The sequence below is a fragment of the Anastrepha ludens genome, chromosome 5 (assembly GCF_028408465.1).
Source record: "Anastrepha ludens isolate Willacy chromosome 5, idAnaLude1.1, whole genome shotgun sequence".
In the NCBI taxonomy this organism is placed as follows: domain Eukaryota; kingdom Metazoa; phylum Arthropoda; class Insecta; order Diptera; family Tephritidae; genus Anastrepha; species Anastrepha ludens.
Window position 1 is genome coordinate 43,488,895 of NC_071501.1, and position 27,052 is coordinate 43,515,946.

Genomic DNA, 27,052 nt, shown 5'->3' on the forward strand with positions numbered 1-27,052 from the left:
TTTCGTCTTTTCTCGCCTCTTTAATGAGGTTAATTTTTTATAAATTTATGAACAATTTCGATGGAGTTTTCGGTGATTACTGATTTTGGACAGCGCGATTCATTGTCATTTATGTCCTTACAACCATCTCTGAAATGTGTAAACTACTCATGAACTCTGACATGAGATAGACAATCATCGCCATAAACTTTTTTCATCAATTCAAATGTTTCGGTAAACGTTTTACCGATTTTAAAACATATAATATTTGACATTACCTCTTTGTTCGAAAAACCATTCTTGTACCGAAACATACTGACACTTTAGACGCAATAAGTTCACTTCACTCAAACGAATGTCACCAAGCTTTCACTGGACATCAGCTAGGGATGTAACTTCCAACGCACTAACGTATTAAAAAGGTTGCGCCATCAAAACCATTTTTATGACGCGAGTCTTATTTATTTTGGATTTCACTTTGTATGCACTCGTATATATTTGCTGGATACCAAATTTAGATGGCATATTGTGCTTTCTATAGTGTGGATCTTGACTTCGAGGTATTTTAAATTTAGTGAATATTTGATTGATGAAAGATTTATAAAATCTAAGGGCGTACTAAAGATTTTGCTCATATGATTTTTTCTATTTAAATTGGGATTGACTGATACCGATTTGCGATCACGTGTCGACACAGTGCATCTTGCCAACCCAATTTTACAATACGTAAATGCGTAACAATATTAAAATGCGTATCAAATTGTACCTGCAAATGCGTTGATTTTTTACAATTTCATGACAATTTTCAAATCTCCAATTGCATCTTGTTTGAAGAGATGATTCTTCAGCCAAATTTTACATTTAATTTGAGTTGCACTAAGGTTTTGCTACAACTGCGGCAACAGTTGAAACCCAACGCTCGTTTTGTGAAATATATGTAATATAGTTCGATTGCGACGTGATGTTCCTGCATTTAGCAAACTCTCGACCACAGCAGCCACGTTATCGATCCTTGCTAGGCCCTATACGACGACAGATGTTATATGGAATTGTTAGTCTTAAATGGAGTCCCATATGAACTTGAAAATTAAATAAGTAGTCTATAATAATTTTTCCACTTTGTGTACATTTCCAGTATTTCCCACTGCATACAGAAAACTCAAATTAGCCCTGGGTCTTCTTTCCATTACTATAGAAAATACTAAACGAATTTGCGACTTTAGTTGAAATTACTAAACACATTTTTTAAATTTAAAATTTCTATTCTAATATATACAAATATAATTGGTATATTTTAGCTACATACATATGTACATATATAGTATGCAGGTGTAGTTATATGGAAGTGAAATTGCATAATAAATGGTAGGTTTGTAATCACCTCAGATTCGAAGATTTATTATAAATATAGATTTTGTTGTAAAACAATGGTTTATCATTTTGACCAGTTGCCATTTGCGTGTGAAACATTGCCGAAGTAGTGTTGAATGAATAGCGTAAGAAGAAGAGTTGGGGTCAATTTGCAGACGACAAAGCATACAATAAAGTGAAGCGAATTAAAGAATCACTGACCTTGACTTTTTCAAAAGTTTAAAGCCCTTTCAGAAGAGAAACATAAAGGAGTCTTCGAATAATCATTCGTCTCTCCACACACACACGCACACACACATGCACTCATACATATGCACATCAAGAACCATGATTGTAATTTTTCTTCTTCAACATTACTCACTCATGTGTGTATACATACATTCTTCGCCCTTCTTTAATATAATACTGGTTTTATTGAATGCTTCATCATTGCTGTTTTTCTGTTGCTGCCACTGGCGAAGTTAAACAAGATCTATTTCAGCAGTGTGCATAGTTTTTATGTTTTCAGGACCAATTCTGTTTTTATACGAGCGTAAATATTGCGCGTATTGTACTTGCATATATGTATGCGTGTATTATGCCCACCAAAAAAAATCGCACGGTTTTACTTACTACAAGGTAGATGACAATAACCTTTTTGAAAGTAATTTGGATTCGGTGAACTTAACTTCGTTTTATGAAATCAGTTCTATAGAGTAGAGGAGTGGGCAGACCGTCACAATATAAGTCTAAAATAATGAGCTTGGGTGTTTTTTGTTTTGTACAATAGAATAGGGCTTATCAGAATTTACATGATCAGAAACTGAGAAATTAAAAAAAAAAATTATTTTCTTTTGGCATGAAAAAAGTTCTCAATACTCGAATGGGAAGGTTGAGGTTGTAAGTCACTTTGCCATTTTCTAAACAAAGCGGTTGAAGCTGTAATATAATTTGTCATGTTTTTGCAGAAAATAAGCTTTAATTACACTGTCTAGCAGTATTTTTGGAACAGAAGCGCTTCATGAGGATACCACTTTTGCAAAACAAAGTTATAGCTAAGCTGGTCTCAGTTAATGCGCCAACCATGATTACCAGCTTTTCTTTTATGTTGTATAAAAAATGCAGGATGATATCTGTTAAGCGTACCTGATATATGAAAATGTGCCTTTACTTTTACTTAGAGAGGCATAGTAAATGAAAACCTTGAACCCGTTTTTGTCGAATTTTATTAAAGACAACGAAAATTAGAGGTGGTTCAAACACAAGTTTCCAAATAAAATTAAAATTAGATTAACAAAAAACCAATTTTCGAAAATTTAATTTCTTATTAAATGGAACAAACATTTCCAATTTTTCGGATTATGATTTTATTCGTGTGGCGTATTCATCAATCCGAAACGGGAATATTTAGTCGGTTTCTGAGTGGCTCGGATGATATTCACGTTAAGGACTTGGATCATTTCTGGTTGTCCATAACAATATCTAAGATAACGCGAAGATATTTTTACGTTTACAGAACTTAGCGTGCCCCATTTTTCCGACGTCAAAGATCGTCCTTGTAAACGAATAATTCGATGTCTCTAAATTCTCATATGAATGTTACGTTGTATATATGTATATGGTATGTACGTATGTATATAGTTCAGATAGTGCGTCGATATTTCAGAATTCAGCAGCACCATCGCAGATACACATTTTTCTTGACTAAGAGTAGATATTTGAAGTAGTGAATGATCCAAAATAAAACTATCATCCAAAAATAAACTTGTCGATTCTACTTTACAGGAGTGACCTGGATTTATATCCGCCCAAGGACTTGTCACTCCAGCCGCATTCTCCGTACATGTATTGGGAATGTTTATGCCGATACAACAACAACAACAACCACACAAATATTTGCCGAAATAGCGAACTTGCAAAACTGCGGGCCCATGCCAGCAGCATTGAGGCCGATTAAAGAAAGTAAGGTACCTCGAAAAATATCGATGGCTAAATGTTCGAGCTTTGTTATTTCACGTTCCTCCGCCGCAATGAACTTCAGGATTTTTAGATCATTTCCATGACCGAAAGCCACAGTTATGAAATTTAATGAAATTTTCATAATAATTTTAGTACTTAAAAATTTATAATTGATAGGATATTTAAAATGTCCAGTTATCTATGTAGGTACGCCTGCGTGTATAGCATTTTCTAATAGAGACGTGCCGATGTTGACGTAGAATGTTCTTCTGTGAAATCTATTGTTTATTATTCAGTCACTGATGTCAAATCTTCATGGTTGAGCAGCACGCGCAAATGATACAATTTTATTATGAACGATTTGAAGGTATAGCTATCTCTCGCAAAGTGACTTAAATTGGCCGCGACGTTCCAGTTTTCTGAAGTCGTAATGTAACTCAGATCATTGCTCTAATTCGACTATTCATTCGACTATGTAGCAAAGTCATTCGAAATTTGAAATTCGAACTCTCGGATTCGTGTGGCCGGGTAAAACTGTGACAGACATTAAAATGAAGAGGAAAGTATAATGGAAAATTGGAATTGGATTATGTGGCGTTTCATGCGCGTATAGCATTGTCGAATAAGGTTTTTTCGAAATGTGTTCATATCCAACTAGCATTTCTTATCGCGGAAAATTTGAAATTTGAAAAAGTAAAGAAAGTTGAGTTTAATCCCGGAAGTTATCGCGTTCTCATCTTATGGCAAATTGCATATATTTTTTTATGTGCATTAAAAAAATAATATTAGTTTGGGGAAAAAGAAATCCATTTTTATTTATTTGAAAGTCATTGGCAATCGCTAACATAGAGGAAAAACCCTTTCTATTATTTGTTGTTTCATTCCCTTGGTTTCGAACCCCGAAAACTACCGAATAGTAGTTACGTACCAACTACCATTCGGCTACGGCAGTATAATATTAATTTATCGCGAAAAAAATTTTTTTTCTTCATATAAACACAAATCGTCTGCTTTATGCACGATAAGAAATTATGTACAAGTTAGTAGTGTTATTGTTTTTGTAAAATATGTAATATTTTTCAATTAACGTTTAGAAGTGCCTCAAACGTTACTTCTTTAAGAAAGACGAGCAATCAATCTTCTAAATGTTGGCAAGGTAGTGACACATATATTAATCAAATGTGCATTTTCTTACATGCATATTCATATGTTTATTCTCCGTGCAAAATACTGTATATACTATATGCTGATTGGTGTATTACAAATTTTCAATGCATACTTATAGGCGAGAGATTTGGGAAAACAATGGAAATAATATATTGACCGATATTTATGGTTAGGAGCAGAATGGTATTATGGTAAAGGCTTATTTATGGCTTATTTATAAGAGGTGTCTTCTTTTCGCCAGGCGTTGGCAAGTGGTGAATAGATGAAGCAACTAGTTTAAATGAACATATCTTGGCAACGCTGGAATAGAGCTGCATAAAATTACATGTGTTTGTAAAATAGGGAGTTATGCCAGTTTTATGAGGTATTACCATACTCGTTAACGCCGAATCTTGCTTGAAAAATTTGTGGTTGCTTTCGCATGCAACTTTTTCGTTAAGTTAGTCGAGCAGAGAGGTAGCGAGCAGAGAAGTGGCGAATAGAAGAGGTCTAAGAATGCTAGATTAACAGGTTTGCTATTTACCTATGGGGGCGTCCATAAATTACGTGAGGTGTTTTTTTCAATTTTCTGACCCTCCCTCCCCCCCCCTGGTGAGATGTCGTGAGATTTTATTCAACCCCCTCCCCCATCCCCCAATCTCACGTGAGATTTTTCAAAATGTGGGTTTCTTATGTAAAAGCGTTGGATTGTTATTGTAAAAAGAAAAAAAATTTGCTTCGTGCTTTTATTTACGACTAGTTAAGACTAACATAGTAATCAATATTGCTGAGAGTTATAAGTGTAATAAAAATTCAACAATACTCGCAGAAGACTTAAATCGTAACTACTGCGATTAAAAAAAGAATATCTACTCTAATACAGTCCATGGAGAATCATGCGCGGTTTCAAGAGAGACTATTGGGACCAACATGTCCATATGATTTTCAGTAAAATCATGTGCTCCTTCAACTTCGTTCTAATCTAGCCACTCTAAGCCGTTGACGCTTGCGCACAGTAACTCATTAGCTCGTCTTGTGACAATCCGTGAGGGTCGCACTTTGCGGAACATACGCGCTTGCTTAGCTGGTGCAATGTGAGCTGCTCTCCTGTGCTCTGCAGCTCTTGTGATAGATGCGAAGTAAATACCGCATGTAATGCAGCATATTTTCTCTAAATCATCGCGTATACTTGGGCAATAGAGATCAATAGGCGTGCTGATGAAGGCATTCAGCGGTTGAATCGGTACGCGTATTAGAAATGGAGCAAATGATTTTCCGTCATTTTCTTTAAAGTCCGGAATTGTCAAACGTCAACCTGAGTGATAGGGCGTTCGGCTCATAGTGGCGCGAAAACAACCGACGGGCTACACTGTACCGCAAATTCAGATTAAATTGAGCTATTTGGTATAAAACAAATATGGTGGTTTGACAGTAGTAATGTATAACGTCGAAGTATGAATGAAATTATTTTCTTTCGAACGAATTAGTGAATGATCTTAATCATACTACGATTACGCTTGAGATTAAATCTTAAGCATGTACAATTTTTTTGTTTCAATCAGAAAAAAATTGCGTGATATTTGCCGAGACCCCCCCACTCTCCAACGTAAGATTAGATGAGATTTTACTCGACCCCCTCCCCCCCTTAAACATCTCACGTAATTTATGGACGCCCCCTATGGTGAAAAAGAAAATTGTGAGAGGAGCTTTGGCTGTAGGAAGCTGTCACTTGTGGATTCGGCAGCCGAATTCTGCACGATCATTTCACATGTATTCACATACTCGTCCAATCAATCGTTGCTCAGATCCCACCGAAGGTTGTGTTGAGTGAAGGTTGTGTTGATTTGCTTTCGTATATCACTAACACAATCATTTAAATTCTTAATGCAAAAAATATGTAGCATGTCTAAGCCTATAACTTTTAATTAAGGTTAAACTATTGATATAGTACACACATATATTTAGAAACAACTATAATGTAGAACAAAATATTTAAAAAAAGCAACTCTTGAAAGCGAAAAATCAAGAACAAAATCGTTATTAATGGAATTTAACTCACTTAAAGCGCGAATAATGGGAGCGTTAGTGGCATACTTAGTTCTAAAGTTTTTTCCATAAAAAGTGTAGAGCCTCCTAAGAGACAGCTGAGGAACATTAAATCGAATCCCTTCCGGCAAGTAGGCACGATCAATGACTCCAGTAATAATAAGGACTTGAGATTTATAAGCATGAGACGAGCAGAATATGATGGCATGCGATCAATAAAGTTCGGAGATCAAAGATCTTATTTGTATGGATAAATGTACATTTAAAGATGCTTTAAGGGGTTATACGCAGTTATGACTTTCAAAAAAATCGATTTTTTTTTATTGCATTTTTGTAATGTACATATATTCAAAAGTATACGCACGAAATTTGAAGTAGATCTAAGCAATACTTTCGGAGTTATACCTAAATATGTAGAGATGCCTCGGCACGTTTTAAGGTAGGTATTGAAACTTTAAACGTGTTTTTTTCAAAACGGCATTTTTCAAGTCGGTGTACACGATATCTCGAAAACGGCTTGTTTGATCGGTCAACCGTTTTAACTCAATCTTTAAAGATACATTTTCTAGTAATTAATCGTTCCTTTTGTAAATCTGATACTTATTTTCCATTTTATAATCAATTTACGGCCAAATTTTAACGTAAAAATCGAAATCATTTCTTTTAAAAGCTGCCATTTTGTGAAAATTCACTATTTTGATTAGCCGAACGATTAATTACTAGATAATCTAATATATTAACAAAATTTGTTTGGTTTTTTGATTTCAGATAATCCAATCCTGAATTACGATGCACACCGTAAATCGTCTTTTTTTAAAGGAGGTTCCAGAAATCGCCTGCAGCGCGCTCTATAATCAACATTTTCATAAATAAAAAATTTTGTTACGTTCTTGAAGGATGCTTTTATAACCGCCAAAAATTTTCAAATTAAAATATTCTGAAGTTTCTTCAGGATAAATCCTTGACAACCCGTCTTTTATTTGCTTCATAACTGCGTATAACCCCTTAAACACTAAATGCGATAAATGCATATTTACTTATGGGTACTTACATCAATTTCATTACTTTGGCGGTTTGTTAGTGGGCAGTTCTAGAAAACATACATACAGCCAAAAAATCTTAAATGAATTATCAAATTTTTAATAACAAAAGTACCTTTGTTCCATCACGTTTTGATATTTTAAACCTAAACTTCGCGCCTGATCAACAGATGTCAATTATCCAACAGCTTGCTTCCGCGGCCTTGCGTTACTTGGCGCGCAGACGTTTTCGTTAGATTTACCAAGTAGCGAATCAACGAATTCGGTTTGAAAACCTGTAATGAAGCAAATATCGTAAATCGCTTGAAAATCATGTAAATTGAAAAATCTTGAATCTAATTTTTGAGGGGAAATTGCGAAATTTTTATTTTGTGAATTGAACCTGTGTAAATACTGGGCGGCTGCCGTAGCCGAATGGGTTGGTGGGTAACTACCATTCGGAATTCACAGAGAGAACGTAAGTTCGAATCTCGGTGAAACACCAAATTAAGAAAAACATTTTTCTAATAGCGGTCGCCCCTCGGCAGGCAATGGCAAACCTCCGAGTGTATTTCTGCCATGAAAAAGCTCCTCATAAAAATATCTGCCGTTCGGAGTCGGCTTGAGACTGTAGGTCCCTCCATTTGTGGAACAACATCAAGACGCACACCACAAAAAAAAAGGAGGAGGAGCCTCGGCCAAACCCCCAAAAAAGGGTATACGCGCCAATTATATATATATATAAATACTGGGATGCATAAGATTGTTTCAAGCAGGCAAAACCTTTTGGACACCGAAGTTAGTAGGATTGCCGTAACCCGGTTGAGTATTGCTCATTTCAGATTGTTCGAAGGTTACCTCGCCTCACCAGTCATAATCGACTGCGTTCGCATCTGCATCGGATTAGCCTGTCTGCTTAGCAGTGTGACCAGATTTCCCTTTTCGAGGGTAGATTATGTATTAATTTTTGTTCTCTAGCCTTGGATCTTTAGTTCTAATTTCGTGGTATTTTTTTCTTGCTGTAATATATTTTTTTGATAATGACAATGTTGTCAATTCATCATAACATAGTTATGAGTTCGCGAAACAGAAATCTTACCTTGGAAACTCTGGAAATGCTATTGGAAACTAATGCTATTTTAGATTTACTTGATTCAGATATTTAAAAAGTTTTAACGAATTCATGTTGCCCGGAGGAAAACTGCGACTGGTCCTTTGTAAAGTTTTTTCTTATAACGAAAATACTTCTTTACACCAATTGTTTTTGCAACAGATTTTCGTATAACTATTTTGACGAACTTGTGCATGCAGATGAACAAAAATCAGCTAAACAACTCAACTCATACAATAGGCCTCGCGATTCCCTGCCAAGAATTTATTTGTTTGGAAGCATTTAATCTAATACTCATTAAGACCCCGTCCATATACATACATATGTAGGTAAATATATTTTACTTCAACTCGTTACTTGTGATGCTCGTGCTCTGCCAACACCGTTTGTGTTCACGTTCTTATCAATGCCGTTGTTGATTTTAGACTAAAAACTAACAATTGCAAGGTATATGAACACGACGAGCAACACCAAAAAGAATTCGCAATGTTGAAGCAACAAAAGTCTACCTGTTTGAACGCGGGCTAATGGAATTCTCTTGAAAGACAGTTGGCAGCATTGATAATAATGAGTTATACCAGTTTTATGAGGTATAACCATACGCGATAGCGGCGTATCGACGGTCTCTAATAATTTGTAGAAAAGCGTATAATTTTTTCAAACTTGGACAAAGTAAAGTGAAGTAAAAAAAATTAAGCTTTCTTTATTTAGGTGATAGAAGAGAATGGCGAGCTGACGCGGCTACTTTTCGAATGTTGAGAAATAAGAAGCACCCTAGTATGTATGTATTTAAATTATCTCGTCCTGGCATGTTTTTTTGTAGTTGTAGCAGCATAAACATTTCCGATGCATATACGGCATGTTGTTGTAGTAGCATATGAATTTTACGCACATGTATGGGGAATGCTGCTGCTGGAGTGACAGTCCTTGGCCAGATTTATATCCGGATCGTTCCGGTAACGTAGAACCGTCTGCCGTGGGAACGCATCATGCCAAGAGACTTAATTTTCTTCACCAATTTGTAAGATCAAGACGCCTCCATCACGAACGGCGACAACCCTAGGTTTGCATTTGCAGAAACATCATTACAAAATACCAGTTCTGACTTTCTCTTCATGGATGGGATAATGCATATTATACATAAAGGATAATGCATGTGTATTCTGATTTTCGTGTGTATGTGGACACATATTTGTATAATACGCATACATACATATCAACCCTTATGCCAATACAGCCATACATCCAGGTATACGAAATGGTCGTCAAAAAATTGTAACGGTCATTGGTATAGAATAGCGATTATGAACTTACATATGTACATATACATATTTATGTACATATACATATTTATGTACATATACATATTTATGTACATATACATATTTATGTACATAAAGATAGGCATAATTGTATGTATGTTATTATATTTAGAAACATATAAAATACAAAAGGAAAACGTTATCAAAGTGCATTATTAAGGCTTTCGAAAAAGTTTTATATCATTTTCGTTTTTCTGTGCAAAATTTGTTGTACTTAAATTATGTGTGGCTTTAGTCAATGCTTCCTCCATGATGAAAAAATCCTAAAATTCTTTTACGTTGAAGTATGGATATCCATACATATGTACTTCTATTTATGTACACACATAAGTACAAGTAAGATAATGTATGCAGATGCATGTGTTCTTGCATTGAAAGGGAGTTCAGTTTATTTCGGCTTCACTCTGTATGCATGGAAGGAGGTTGCTCGTATACATACGTATGTATTTTGTATGTGTACACAAATACATACATGTGTAGAAAAGCCAGGTCCTTTTTTATATCGTTGCGAATTTAATAACCGAATGGATGGCAACGCACCCACAGCTACAACGAATATTATCGTCAACAATTCGCTCTGGTTGGGGCTCGAAAGTTCATGAAACTGCGCCGCTTCACAACCTGTAGAGCTCCACAAATAAATTTTCATACACATACATATATGTATGAGTACATACCCACCATACATAACTATTTGTGTAAGAAGAAAATACCCTTTTTTGCTGTCTAACATTCAACAGTTCGGTTTTTGGTTGAAATATGTATTTGTATGCGCCTAAGAGATAGGGCGCTTATGAAGCTATGGGTGTGGAAGCGTCTGCCTCTCGAATGTAATTGTATTTGTATCTCCCTCGCAAGATACATTTTTTGCATTGCATTATTTCTTTTGGTTGTAGAAGCGGTCCTATCTGTGTTGAATTTGAGAATATATATTGATTTTTACCAAAAAAAAAACATGAGAGAGCGAGAGATTTGGAGGCGGAATGAAACGAATCGACACAATCGTTAAGGGTGCGCGTACTCGCTGGTTGCTGTTACTCATACAACTACATGCATATAACTGAGCGACGAGTAGATCCGTGAAATTGCACTTAGGGTAGATTTGAAGATTGCCATCAATGTTAGAATAAAAATCATGAGTGATGCACTTTAGGGGAATAATTTTTGATCAACTTCAACTTCTTCCAACTTCAATTTCATTTTCCATTTTAACCATCAGGACAAACTCATATTTTTTAACGAATCGCATTTTCATCTCGACGGCTTTGTAGGAGCACTCTTAACCTGACTTGAATTTTACTTAGTTTTTATAGAAACTTAGCAGTAATCTCAGTAATCTTAGCACATCATAACGATTGCCCCAGCGATATTTTTCACTCACGATATTTTGTGTACTTATTTGTTTGCTTCATACATATGTATATTTTACATTTGTACGAAAATTTTGTATGGTGTATTTGGGGTGATATTGTAAAAATATTAGTGAAAAAATGATGTCGCAGCATAATTCGCTCACGGCTTCTTTTGCACTTAGAAATTTAACTTAGGAATCTAAAACCTACACTTCTCTATGTTTTCCAAGTTAAGTTGATTTTTTTGCTAACACGTGTTGGCTTGCTGGCATAGCAAATTGGCATAAGTTATGTAAAATTTTGTCTAAGTACTGGCTAACAGAGTTTTTAGCAAACAAAACTGATGCATCTGGTAATCGGAAAGCTCGCACGTAATCGTCGAGAAGGCAATTTGTCCTCAGAGAGTGCGCTTGCGTTTGCGTGCCATGTTTAGTAATCGTGTTATTAGCCGTCTCGGCGATGTCATTTGACCACCTCGGAATTTATTGACACCGATTGGAGCGAATTGACACCGTGAGACTTTTTTTTTGAGGTGCCGTGAAGGAAAGATATGCGAACAGTCCACTAACGATTCAGGTCCTTAAGTCGAATTTCGTACAAGCAATTCGTGTGATGGAGTTAGGAACCGTCACCAATGTTTTGGAACATTGTTTTAACAGAATGCGCTACAGCGAAGCCAGCCGAGGCTGCTACATGTCTTCTGTAATTTGAATGTTTGTTCTTTCGAATAAACTAGTAATATCCGAAAAAATGATTTTTGTTCATTTGTTTTAATTTTAAAAAGAAGCCACTTTATTAACTTCACTGTACGCACAAATAAATATGAGTTAAATTTGCTTCGTTGTAAACTAATTGTAGCTAATTTATTTTTGTGGAAATTTCTTCTGTTATAAAATCGGAGTATGTATTTTTCTTCGCATAACTGGGACTTCAGTGAATTTTGGATAATTGCTTCTTTTTCATGATGTTTTCAAGCCAAGGCATCTTTCTACTTCAGCTGTATGTTGAAGGATATGTTCAGATTTATTAAGTTTTATTGCTATGAATTCAGTATTAATTTGATTTTCAAATAAAAAAAGTTTAAAATGTAAAAGTCAAAGTTGGAAATTTGTTTTCATTTAAAAGAAAGGTGATTTTTGAGCTTTTTAAAAAAAGTTTTAAAGTTTTAACTTACTTTTGTGTAAAGAAGAACGCGCCTCCCCTATAAGTTGTATAATTTAAACATGAAAACTTGATTTAAGAAAGTGAGGTATACTCGTATTTTTTGGCAGTTACACCTCTGGAGACTGTTTTGCTTTGAGTCTTCAAAGTAAATTAGCTAGCAGCGAAGCTCAATTTACAGATTTGTTTACAATTTTTCAAATTTACAATTACATTTTACAGAAACGAAATTTATAGATTAGAATTGACGGATAAAATAAAATCATACAGTAAAGGTAAATTGTAGTAGACCTCGATTTTGCCTCATATAAAGTGCTGCTTCTTCTATTTTTAAGGCGCCCCCCTTAGGGGAGACTGTTTGTATAATTTTTGATGTTTTATTTGTGAATACATGCAAACACTGGCAACCCTGATCTGGCCGTCTACATCTGCAAGGGAAGTTGCGCGAGTGAGTGTACCGTCGTCTATACTCGTCGCAGCTGTCGTCTGTATTGCTCTCGTCATTAACACTTATTTTTGTATTGTAAACTGTATTGGTGTTTGTTCTGCGTCGGGTAGTTTGCCTTTTTCAAGGAAGGCAAGCAATCCTGTTTGTTCCATTGTATAGTTGCATTCATTGCAATGCCATCCCGTTTAAAAATGTCGGAAAGGTTATAAAAATTAATAGCTAAAATTTGTCTAACAGTACCTATATAACGTTTGTGTTGCTTGCTACTGGCAGAGTATATTTTGAGTTTCTGTAAGTGCATGTGTACTCTTTGATACATCACACACAGGTAGTTCAACTCGTTCGCGACTAGCTTTGTCCGGGCCATTGGCGGCACTACTACAAATTATTGTCTATTGGTTTTACGTGTGGAATGTATTAAAAGTTTTTAATAAATATTTGCAAATTTTTTGCAACGAATTAATTTTAATAAATCAGTTGTTTTTATTACCTTTATAATAAAATCCTTTTTATTCTTTATTTACAGTTTTTAAAAATGATGACTACATTTTTACTAAAGTGGATAATAAATTGAACCTTGATTAAACGCAACAACTGTGTAAATATATACGGAAAGGCTATCACGCTATATTTACATACAAATATTGGAAGCTAGAAGTTATTTGGTCATACGCAAGCAGATAAAATTCATTTACAAGGATTAAAAGTAATGAAATTTCATATAAGTTTTGTAATTCAAGTGGTGCTTTCATTTTACTCTTTCTGATTACTTTTTCTAGAAGCAATATTGGTCAATTAGCTATCCTGCTAAAATGGCCACTTCTCCCACTCCCTCATTGGACTCCATTCGTGGCTCTAATTCTATAGAATCTTACGGTGAACACACAGGATATTTATCAGACTCTCCGCTTACATTGAGCGGCTCTTCGCCACCCGTCAGTGACTCAGCTATTTGTGACGAATTTACAAGTACAGGATCGGGAAGCAATCAACATCATCCTATATCTGCTTCAGTATCATCTTCATCATCATCGTCTAGTAGTGGTTTAAGTGGTTGTGGCAGTACAAGCAGCGCCAATAGTAATAAAAGTTGCAATAATATTGGTAACGGTGGTGGTGGAGGAGGGGGGCCTGGTGGTGTTGTTGGATGTAACAACAGTAATAATGGCCCTGGTGTTATCGGCAGCAATTTGAATGGGAAAGGAAGCCCATGCAAGAATTTACTTTCGACCAGTAGTATCGTAAGCGTATCTACAGCTAATGGCGGCGCCGTGCCGCGTTGCACCGCTTGCAAGAGCAAACAATCGGATGCTGTGGCGAGATGTTATGAATGCATAAGTTATCTTTGCGCCAATTGCGTTACAGCTCATCAGTTTATGCACTGTTTTAATGGTCATAATGTTTCACTTATTAAAGGCTTCGATACAACTACAAATAATGTTACCACCGCATCAACTACTCCAACATCATCGTCCACTTCTACAAATCTAACTGTCCCTACGTCCTGCAATCTGGTCACAGCCGATATAAAATTATCTAGTTCTCTTACTATGATGTTACAACAACAACAACAGCAACAACAGCAGCTACAACAACAGCAACAAATATCTAAATCATTTTCACAGCTCTCTAAAATGGTATTAAATTCGCATGTCGTGGCTACAAGTAGCGCATCTCTATTGGGTGGTGACAATGGCGAGCATCTGGAGAATAGCAGCAATAGTAGTACACTTTGTGGTAACGATGATCTATTCGGCAATCTGATGCCACAACTACGTTCCACATCCTTTTGTCGCCGACATAAAAATGAACCACTGAAATATAATTGCCGCACATGTGGCAAGGTTATTTGTAATGAATGTGCACTGCAAGAACACCCCGCTGGCTTGCATGAGACGGAGCTTCTACAAGAGCATCAACTATCGACAATTTGTCCCTCAAATTCGTCAGCATCACCTTCCTCGTTCAATCCTCAACAACAGACCACGTCCGAATCGGTGTTGCAAACAGTTTTGAGCGAACTGCGGGGTAAGATTGCCGAAATTGTATCACTTGTCAGTAGTAATTCGGATAATAATTCAAGTAAAATAAAAATGCAGTACCAGAAGGCACACAATGAGGTCAATGAGACTTATCAATTTTTCTGTTCGATGCTCGATGAACGTAAACAGGAGGTTTTGAAGGAACTAGAGAGCTTATATAATAGTAAAGTTGCTTCGAGCAGTGTTTCGTTGCAACGCTCTAAAGAACTCATCGAGAAAGCTATGCACATGTGCGATAGTGTGGAACGTTCACCGAAAACACACAGCGTTGCCGACGTTTTAATGATGAGAAAAATGTTCGAACAGCAATTGCAAACAGCATTAATGGATATGCAATCGCCACTTGAATTAGAATTTATCTCAAATTACCAATCCATACAAGCCGGTGTGCGCAACACTTTTGGTTACATTAGACCAGGCAATTCTGAATCAGTTGGTGCTGTCACAATGAGTGGTCAAGTTGTGAAGCAGCCTCCTATTGCCAGACCAACTCAAAGCTCATCCAATAGTAATAGCAACAACAGCGGTCTTAGTGGTGTTGGTTCAAATCATTTGCCACTTAGCTTGGGTTTGTCGGCCAGTTTGCTTGAAAACACATACAACAGTGTCGTGGTTGGTGGTGTCAATGTTGTAGGTGGCATGCTTGGACGTAGCGGTAATCATAATATGATTGGTAATGGCGGCGCCGTCAACGCCAATAACAATGCAACTTTTGAGGAGTTGATGGCTAAACGATACCATAACCATTCAACTGGTGTCAACGGCGTCATCGGATCTTATGTTAGTGTTAATCCTTATGAAAAATGGAGCAACGGTGGCAGCGACAATCTTTTCTCGTCGTCAGATCATTTTTCAAGTGCACACCTTCTCAACTCCTTGACAAGCAATGTGGGCTCTGCTACAGCCGGCAGCGCACTTAGTACACTCAGTGTACAAGGTACTAACGCATCATCCGACTCACTAATCGATATGACTTCAAAACTGCTCTCTACCTCCACTTATCCACCTAAGTCACAAATCAAACGCCAAAAAATGATTTATCACTGTAAGTTTGGCGAATTCGGCGTCATGGAGGGTCAGTTTACCGAACCCAGTGGCGTAGCAGTAAATGCTCAAAATGACATAATTGTTGCAGACACAAACAACCATCGCATACAAATTTTTGATAAGGAGGGCAGATTTAAATTCCAATTTGGTGAATGTGGTAAACGCGACTCTCAATTATTATACCCTAATCGTGTCGCTGTAGTGCGTAACTCTGGCGATATAATTGTCACTGAACGATCGCCAACTCATCAAATTCAAATCTATAATCAGTACGGACAATTTGTACGCAAGTTCGGTGCTAATATACTGCAGCATCCACGTGGCGTAACTGTTGACAACAAAGGCCGCATTATAGTCGTTGAATGTAAAGTGATGCGCGTAATTATATTCGATCAGAATGGAAATGTGATTCACAAGTTTGGCTGCAGCAAGCATTTAGAGTTTCCGAATGGTGTTGTGGTGAATGACAAGCAAGAGATATTCATAAGCGATAATCGTGCACATTGCGTTAAAGTTTTCAACTATGAAGGTCAGTATTTGCGGCAGATTGGCGGCGAAGGCGTTACCAACTATCCAATCGGCGTGGGCATTAATGCGAATGGCGAAATCTTAATAGCTGACAATCACAACAACTTTAATTTGACGATCTTCACACAGGAAGGGCAGTTGGTTAGCGCATTGGAATCGAAGGTGAAGCATGCACAATGCTTTGATGTGGCGCTCATGGACGACGGCAGTGTGGTGTTGGCTAGCAAAGATTACCGTCTATACATCTACAGGTATGTGCAGGTCCCACCAATTGTAATGTAAGTGTGGAATAGCAAACAAAAGAGAAAATAAGTGGATGTAACAAATGAAAAAAATCCAGAGGCAAACACTGAAAAGCAGGACCGAAACAGTAATCGTTAATTGCCAGTAAATTGAACATTAAATAAATGTTAAGTGTATGCGGTCGTTGCTCGTTGGCCACTACGACTGAATACGTACATATTTGTAACACTGATACAGAATTATGCATTGTATGTACTTAGAGAGTGTACATATGTTTGTTGTACCCAATTGTCCTGCTAAATATTTTTTATACTTCGTAAGCAAGCTACCGCAAATAACACATTGCTGGTACACACTGCTTCAATGACCATATGTAGATTTACTATTACTGCTTAAATTTATTGAGTTTAATATATATATAAAATAAATATTAGAATTAAATTAGCAAAACTTAATTTAAAAATACAGAGACGGAGTTAATGGTTCTCTTATTACCTACTAAATAATTATTTGTTATATTTATACTATTTCCTGGTTCTTATTTTATTTCTTTTATAATTTATACAAACTGACTTGTTTTTTTTATTTGTTTTTTTTTTTTTAATGATAATGGTGTATGTATATTATAGACATTTTGTTTCGAGCACAATATTAAGAAATAATAGTTATTTTTTTAACTTAGACATTTTTATGTTTTTTTTTTACATACAATTTTGGTTTTATTACTTGAACTGAACAATTCGGTGTACGAGTATAACTAAAGAATAATTAATAAAATGTGTATAACATGAAAAAGTTCTGCACTATAAAATGTTTTGATAAAATGTTGATAAATAAATTTTTGAGAACGGAAAGTTAGATTGGATAAGAGAGAAAATAACGTTTATTTAAACGCAATGAAGCAAAAAAGTTAAAAAAAAAATAATAATAATATTAAAACAAACGAAAAACACATACATTTTGGCAATCATATAAGACTTGAAGATAATATAGCGAATAGTTTGTAAATTTCTCAGTAGTCATTTTATTTAGTTAAAAACAAAGAAGCATTGATTGAAAAAAATATGCATTGTATGAATTTAGCCGTCTTATTTGTTTATTTTTGTTTTTGCAAATTTTGCATCGAAATTGGAAAACACACTTCATGATTTATGTACATGCATATATGCAACCCAAATATATAGTAAATGTATAGAAGTTTTCATAAAACGTATGTATGTATTAGTATACAGAAAGGAATCGGGAAATAATTATGTTATTATGGCATAAGTTTAGTGCTTTTGAACAAAATATTTGCTGTTGTTAAATCTTTGTAGGAAAGTATGATAGTAGGCTCGTTCACTTAACATCCGACAATGGGCGACAAAGTTTTGTTGAATCAAAATACATATAGTATATACCTACATACATACCAAATGCAGTTACAGATATGAATTGCAAAACACTTACATACATATGTGTGCACTAAATTATCGATATTGAACAAATATTAATTGCAGAATTTAAATTAAAATGTAGACTCATAAAAAAAGCTTGAAAAAAGATGCGAATTTAATGCTGCGTATATAAATGTATATATATATTTACACATTCGTTTGTACGTAGACATTTGTATGTAGTACTTTTATGCAAAGTTATTAGTGGCCAAATATTCTTGAAATGCTAAATCGTTTGCTGTTTGTCTATATGTATGTGTGATTGAGAGGTACATATGTTTCAGTAATGTGTACGCACACACTATCATACATACATGCATGTATTAATTTTAGCTGAAAAGCGAATTTTGGCTTTCGTTGACTCCTGCTGTTGACAATTCTAGTACTCTGGATCTCAACTGCGCGCTTCTTCCATTTGCAAAATGGTAATTACATACACTTACAGATTGGTGTCCTCTAGAATGAAAGTAAATTTATGTTAGGAAAAAAGTTGCTGAATGCGAATGTGATTTTGAACATACCAACCTTCTATAGCCAGGCTCTAGTTTTTTTTGTACGTTTTGCAAAGAATAATAATTTTTGCATGAAATATTTAGAGTAAAAATTTGAATGCAGCTTTTTTTTATCGATATTGTTTTTGTTTTTTTGAAATGTACAAAAAAATCCTATAGCAAAATGTTAAGAAATTGTGACCACGTTTTTGTTTTTTAAATTTTCAAATTTCCTTTATAAGTAAAACGCCAGTTTGCATACACCAGGAAAATGTTGCATTTGTATTAAAACCGCATTTCAGTTAAATTGTTTATGCAAAACACGTAAACTCTGTTGTTATTGTAAATTTTAGTAAATTTTTCTAACTATATTGCATATTACCATGTGGTATGCGTTAAAAATAAATGAGTAGTTCGGCTGTATGCACGCACTGCACACTTTGGATTTATTTGAAAAAAAAAAAAAAAAAAAAAAAATTCAGCCAGAATTGTGGATTTGACTTCAAATTATTTTCAATTAAATTTGTTCAGTATGGCTGCTTTTGTTTTTTTTTTTTTTGTTTTGATAACTTAAAATGTTTTTAAGCTGAATGTAGTCGTATTCACAAATATTGTAAACAAAATTCCTAGCTTCTTAGCTGATTTTGGTGAAACGTATCTCTTTCGCTAACACAGTTTTATATACGAAATGTTATGTGTTTTAGGATTTTTTATTTATTTCACGTTTTGAGAGTGCCGATGAATAAGAAAATGTTTTATCTAACTCCTCGCAAATATTTAAAATATGGTTTTGCGTTTTTTAGTAATTTTCTTGAATGTTGCTCTTTGTATTTTTTATAATTTTTCAGCACATTACATAGTCGAGCACCTTTCGAAATGTTATGAGTGTTAAATTTAATTTTTTTTATATTTCAAAACCGTACAGTTCAATTATAAATTGAAAAACAAACAAAAAAAATGTTTTTTCAACTAAAATAGTTGTTTCATAAATTAGTACACGCTTGATTTTGCACAAAATTTGTTAACACATTTTTAGTGTGTAAAAAATATGAAAATTGATTTCTCTTGATAACAAATCTTTTGTTTCATTTTCTTTGAATGCTTTTGGTTGTTGGAAGAAGAAATACGCTTGTACTCAATTAAGCGGGAATAATCTAGCAATTTTCACAATGCAACATTTCAGTTTTTTTCAGACATACCGTAAAATTAGTTATATAAAAATAAAATCACTTAACTTGCGCATATCGAAGGCAAAACATTTTTTCTAGGAAATAAAAATTTAAATATCGATTCTTATAAAATATCCACGTTAAGTCATAAAGGCAAATTTCCACTTTTACTTTTTAATTGCGAATTTTTAAGAAATTTGTATGGGAAGTCCCATTCGCAATTTTTGTAAATAACTAATAATGGCTGATTAATACGACTCCAACATCACTGGTAACACTGCGGACCCTTGTGGTCGCTGTGAGATCTATTTAGATCATCCAGATATACCTAACCTAGCAATGGCTGATAGAAGCAAAACTTTAAAATTTTCTAATTTTTTAATAATAATGGTCTTAGTAGTCGTCGCATCGATTTCGAGTTGCAACCGTAGGGAATTTGTAAATTTTTCCTGACATTCTTTTGATTTAATAGTCTTTACAATCCTCTTGAACTTATCAGTCAGATCATTTATTCAATGTTACATACAAAAAGAAGCAACGTTGTTAAAATAGTTGAAAAATGCCATTTTACAGTTAAAATATTTCACATATAACAAATTGGTCGCAAAATTCAGCAAAAGAAACAATAAAAAAAATATTCATAAAAAAAAGTATTTATAAAAGACAACTACGAAGTAACGCTTTTAAGAATTTCAAACCATACAAGTGTTGAAAACTTTTTTTACACTACCGATTCGTACTTTTAATCATGATTATATACATAGTGCATGTGTGTCATCTAACAAGCAAATGCATACGCAATATCGCCAACACAAAAAAAAAAAAATACTTGTATATGCTGTGTTTACGAATGATTTTCTTTGTAATAAAAAAATAAATAAGTAAAATAAACAGCGAAACAAAAAACTATAGAATACTGTTATGAATAGGAAAAGAATTAAAAGTTTAGCATCCACTGCAACACTACCCAACCACTTTTGTATGCTCACATATTTATGCATATTAAATTTTTGTATTGTTATGGTTATTGGTATTATGCCAATTAACAGTGTATTTTGTATGTGTAACTGACAACTACGAAATACATATAATGAAAGATTTTATTAAAATAAAATGTTTTTGAAATTTGGCCAAGTACAGTAAAATACATTACTATTATATGAGAGAAGAACAGCAAATTCCGAAGGAATATACAAATGTGACAAAATTATGCAAAAATCTTATTTAAATGTTTGGAATCAATCAACACTGCTGCAAACTGACTTATTACTACATACATTTATCTAACTCGAATTATACTTATTGAACTGTTGTTTATTAAATTACCAGTTATAGAAGGTTTTTAAAATAATGGAATGTTTAAGAATACAAAAAATAGTACGGACAAAAGGCACAAATTATTATTAACACTAAAAACTGAAAAAAGCGGCAAAAGAACATAAGATTGATTATTACAAAACCAAAAAAAAAAAAAACAAACAGTTCGAAATTCTGTAAGTAGTGTTTATATTTTTGATAAATGTTATTAAAACTCCAAAATGAAATACTAACTTAAGCTACACAAAAATGTAGCAAGAAAAAAAACACTGATATAAATAAGCAAAAGTAAAGAATTAAAAAAGCAACGTTGGTTGTTAATATGCTACTAAACTCATAACCAAAAAAAAAAAAATACGTTGATTCCAAAATATGCAGACATTGTAGTGGTGGTAAGACGACAATTGTTTAGACTAGTACAGTACCAAAAAGTGTGCGAAGAAAAGGAAAAGTAAAATATGTCTTTTATACATTTTTTGACATAATTTTTTGGATACTACTATGAAACGTTTGTTTGTTTGTTCGTTGGAAGGTTGTTTATTGTTTTTGTTTTTTTATTTTTTATTAATTATTTTCAAAAGTTTATTCAGTGATGCGCATATTATCCGATTGTTCCCTCCACCAAGCGTTTATATAATATTATAGAAATGTAAATGTTGAAAATATTGATCTCATTTGTTGTGCGCTGGGCATACAAAAGCCAACTAATAATATCAACGTTGTAGAAGAAGAAGAAGAAAAAATTCAAATACAGCTTAAATATATCAACGTAAAAACTAGGTAGTCAGCAGCGAACTGGTGTTAAAGTTTATTAGTGCATTAAACGTGCAGAATGGCAAGGAAGAAGAAGATTAAGAAGGTTATTAATTTATAAAAGAATACAAAATTATACTATTACTAGTATGCTTTGCTGCGGAAATTCTAAAATTCGCGACACCTCATACAACTTAAAAATCGATTTTATGCCTACATATCTTTGGACTTTTGGCAAATACATACACACATACATGAGGCAACACGCAAATTTCGACGTGATTACTAAATTTTCATGAAATACTACATTTTCTAATTGTCATAGCTATAGCTTAAGTAACCAACATGAAATTAGGTTGCTTTGTCAAAAGTCCACAGATATGTAAATGTATTTTAATATATTAAGGTCTATAACTTATAATTTATATGAATACTTTAGCTGTAAAATCGCTGTTACGCCAAATAGTGCTTACAGGGTGTGCTATACTAGAAAAGCGCATCAATGGGGGAAAAATACACATTCATGCCTATTCAATGAAGTAAAAAATCATCAAATATTTTTTTAATATATTCATTTCGCCATGTTTCGATTGATATACCAGCTATTTACTGTAAGATGTTGGTTGTTGTTGTAGCAGCATAAACATTACCCATACTTACGTACGGGGAATGCGGCTGGAGTGACAGTCCTTGGCCGGATATAAATCCGGGTCGTTTCGTTAACGTAGAACCGACTGTCGTGGAAACGGTTAGATGTTGGTCTTAGGTACTGCTGTGCGCGTCTGCTTATAACTTTCATTTTCCAGGTTCACCGCAGGAAAATATTCATAGGCATCACTCAAAATCAAGCATATTTCATATCAAATAATCTGGAAAGAAGAGCTTTGTGAAAACTCGAGCTGGGGTGTGGTTTTTATTGTTGTGACAGCACAAACATTCTCTATAAGTGTTTGAGGAATGCTGCTAGAGTGACAGTCCTTGTCCTTGTATAAATCCGTTACGTAGAACCGACCGCAACCGACCTTTGGTTGAATGTGTTGATGTCAAAACTTGTCAATGGTGAAGTATTAGGCATGCGCACGGCTAGTGTGGCTCACCCTGTACATATTTTGCGCCCACATTTTTGCATGTGTGCAATTAACATCCGATTTATATGGTTATTAAGTATAAAGTAGTTTGATGTTACTTTAAAATATCATTGTTTTCTTTTGTTAGCCTGCAATTTGAGTAAAAAAAAATGTTTGAAAGGGTTGATAATCAATTTAGAATGAATTGCTGCGCACATCAGCTTGTAGTTATTTTAGTAAGTAGAATACGTTTTTTGTTTTGGTTTTTCCAGAAGTTTAGTGGTCATATTCCATTAATATGTACAACACAGTATATAGTAGCGGATGGAAAGTGGGAATATAAAATCCGTTCTGCTACACGTAACATATTAAGCCAAGACTATGTACATGTATGCGCATAGATTACGTAGCATATACATACATATTAGCAGCATGCATAACATGTACCAATTGTCACATATGCATATTTAGGTTTATATATATTGTATATAAATATGCAATGGAAATTCTTGAATATTAGATTGTAATTGATTAATTTAGTTTTATTTGTTTTTTTAATTTTTTATTATAACTAACTATTGAAACTATTTCTACTGCAGTAATAAGTAGATCCATAGAATATATACATATGTACATATATATATACATACATGTATATATATATATATATATAAATGTTCAATGGATAAAAATATTTTACTATATGACTGATTTTATAAACATTCGTATACATATACATACATACATACAATCCAACGATAAGGTCGTCGTATGTGAGTTTAAATGTTATTTGTAATATCTTAAAATATAGTATAGAATACTTGCATACATATATATAGTTGTTCTATATGCATTAAAAATTAGAATATATATATATATATCTATATATATATACATATATATATTATATATACATATATATATATATATTTATATGTATACATATGTACATTCTTACACCCACACATGTTTACGTATATTTTTACGTGCAAACATTTTTGCATGCACATTTATATTATAAATATGTATAATGAGAGTGATGCTTCTAAAAAAGTAGTGTTTTACATAGCTATATACACAAGCATACATACATACAAATATTGCAATCCTTTACATAACCCTTTTGTACTTTATCGAATGAAGGTTCTGAAATGTTCGTAACTACATAACTACATATACATATACAAAGATACATATAAAATCTATTTGTATGCTTGAGTTAAATGTTAATCGAATTTAACGCGAATTTGGTTTTTTATCATTTGAATTTAATTTTTAAACGCTTAGTTAATTGTTTTTTATTTTGCATTTTGTACCGGATAATTAAGGATTGATATAACGACGATTACTTTTCTCTGTTTTGATTCTAGTTTTTAGTTGCTGAAATTTAAATGTGACTGCGATAGCGTAAAATTGATCACTCAATTAATTTACCTATTTGGAAGTCTGTATTTTGCATAATCATATAGCGTACATACATACATATTCATGTATGTAAATATATGTATGTTTTGAGCTACTTTAAAAAATTTAATTGTTACTTAAGAAAAGCAAATAATACTCCGCAGTAATTTATATATACACTTATTGTAATTGTTTTTTTGTTTCCTATTAACTAATATAATATTGCTTAATTTTTTTGTTTTACTTTTTATTTAATTTTTTTACAGTTGTAACATTTAGACTGTTCTACATTAAATATATAAAAGGAAATACAAGACAAACTTAACGAAATATGAAAAATATAAAACAGCGTCGAGTGAAGTAAAATTAAAAAGGGGAAGAAATTAAAAAACAAAAAACACTTAAAGCGAAACAAGTTTTTTAAGAACTTATGAAGAGTGACTCATTTAGGGAATTTTTAAAACCAAAATCTTGAAATTTAAAATTACACACCCGCATTTCGGCACACTTACTTATCCACTGCAAATCCAAAATTTAAACGTTGTAAGTGCAGGTGTGTGTGTGTGTAACTCCAATGTTTCGCTGCGATGTTTTCTAATACAACGGTTTAGAATGTAATTGTTTTTTTATTATTATTAAAATGTATCTACCAATTTTATGGTCGCGCAATTATTTTTATGCTATCTAGCAAAAGTTGGCTTTTTATATTTCTCCTGCCGAAACGAATAAAGAGTTTATAAAATAAAAATAAAAAAATAAAAAATAAAAAAAAAATATTAATATTTTTGTATGCATTTGTAAGATTGATGTTTACTCTTGTAGCTTATAAGTAAATATTGAGAAAAGAAATCAATAGAGTGAACGTAAAACCTAAAATGTTTAAGTGTAATTGTTGGCTTTTATATATATCATTACTTCATAAGTATATACATATAAAAAGAAATATGGAAATACCGACCAATAGACTCATAAATGCCTATGTTTCTACTAATAGTTTTAGGTGAGATTGCCGATAAACTACCTAAAACATATACATATATACATACCTACATACATTTTTCGATTTATAAAAATATCGAATACTATAAAAATGCGTTGGAAAAATACCATTACCAATAGATGGGAAATATACGAAAGTAAACACTAATGAATTGATTGACTGCCCTATTGTTCGAAACCTTATTAGTAGCTATTATTATTATTATTCCCACGCTACTCTCCCGCCCGTATACCGAACACGACGCCACATTCGGGATGCAAGTCGTGTCGGTACTATTTGTTTTTTTTTTTGTGTTATGATCATTATTCCATTGATTTATTGAACTTTGTACCTTTAAATACTTCCTTCTCCAAATCACATTCATGAGGGATATCTGAATCTTGAATCTCCAATGATCTCATTAAATTCAATCTTAATACGAGTATAAGAAAAGCAAGTACTTTTCCACGCCGTGGAAAATCGTCTTCCTTTCTAAACTTGAATATATCATGGAATTCGGGATGAATGTGGTAAAAACAAGTACTGGTTCTAGCATCCATATAATTTAACTTCTATCTCTTGAAGTTGTAACTTTTACTTCACAAAATTTGCGTTCCAATCTATCAAATATATCGCATTGTCTTGTCAATTTTACCAGTCCGTACTTTAAACATATTTTGTTTTGCAATTGGATTATATTGGACCTACCTTCCAATAATATATGTCTGTAGGTTTCATCTTCTCCCATGTTATTTATTGAAGTCTTGTTTTGAAAAAATTTCCCTAAAATACCCTGAATTATTATTATAATTATTATTATTATTACATAAAATACTAAAACAGCTCTCTTGGTATTTAAATAGTAGCATGTGTGAATAGTAATGTAATGAAATTAAAATTTGTAATGATTAGATGATAAAAATAAAACCATATAGCACTATCCGTTTCTAAGCTTGTACGTACATATACAACGTAAATAAGTACATACATACGCACTAAGTACATACTTGCTTAAACAACTCTATTTGTTGTTTATTATTATGATTATTAATTATTGTAAATCACCATTATGTGTAACGCCGCCGGTGTGTCCGGTTCACGGCCCTCCGCTGATGCTGTTTATCCAAAATTCTCAAATATCGTTGCCTATTTTATTTCGAATTTCTCTATTGAATTTAATATTATTATTAAACTTTAGTTAGTGGTTTTACAATAAGTAAATTACGCTGGTATTTTTGTTGGGGTTAAATAATTTATATATGGCATAATAAGAAAAATTTCATTGTAGCTCTTCTATATACATACATACAAATGTATGAGTTGTGTTATTTTTTTTATAGAAACGCTCCTATTAGTTTATAAACTTAAATGAATTGTTCTACCTTTAGAATTATTTATTAATTCATTTATATCGCGAAACAGATCAGCATGCGAAATGTTAACGCAAAAGAAGTAAATATAAGTATAATTTAAATTATTAATCAATTTTAATATTGCTTTGTTAAAAAAAAAATAATTAGAACATGGAGGATATGAGAATCCGGCAAAAAAGAATTATAACTTAAAATTAGTAGTGCATTATATTTTTCTACTCCTGCATAAAATAACGTATTGTATTTGTGAAAATAGACAAAAAATAAGGAGATAATTCTGCTGAACAAACAGAATTTCCACAGGCATGAT

General features: G+C 33.3%; 1 protein-coding gene across 4 annotated transcripts in view; it reads left to right on the forward strand.

Moving 5' to 3' along the window:
• LOC128864295 (brain tumor protein) overlaps positions 1-26,667 on the forward strand; it is a 54,063-nt gene extending 27,396 nt beyond the window's left edge. For 3 of the 4 annotated variants that reach the window (XM_054103891.1, XM_054103893.1, XM_054103894.1), the window contains exons 2-3: positions 13,420-13,599; positions 13,673-21,553. In XM_054103891.1, coding sequence (XP_053959866.1) covers positions 13,706-16,792 — 3,087 coding nt within the window. In that variant the 5' untranslated portion in view covers positions 13,420-13,599; positions 13,673-13,705 and the 3' untranslated portion in view covers positions 16,793-21,553. Of the gene's footprint in view, positions 1-13,419; positions 13,600-13,672; positions 21,554-24,656 lie in introns of those variants that run through there. The other variant, XM_054103895.1, reaches the window with a different exon arrangement.
• Positions 26,668-27,052: the final 385 nt, after the last annotated feature.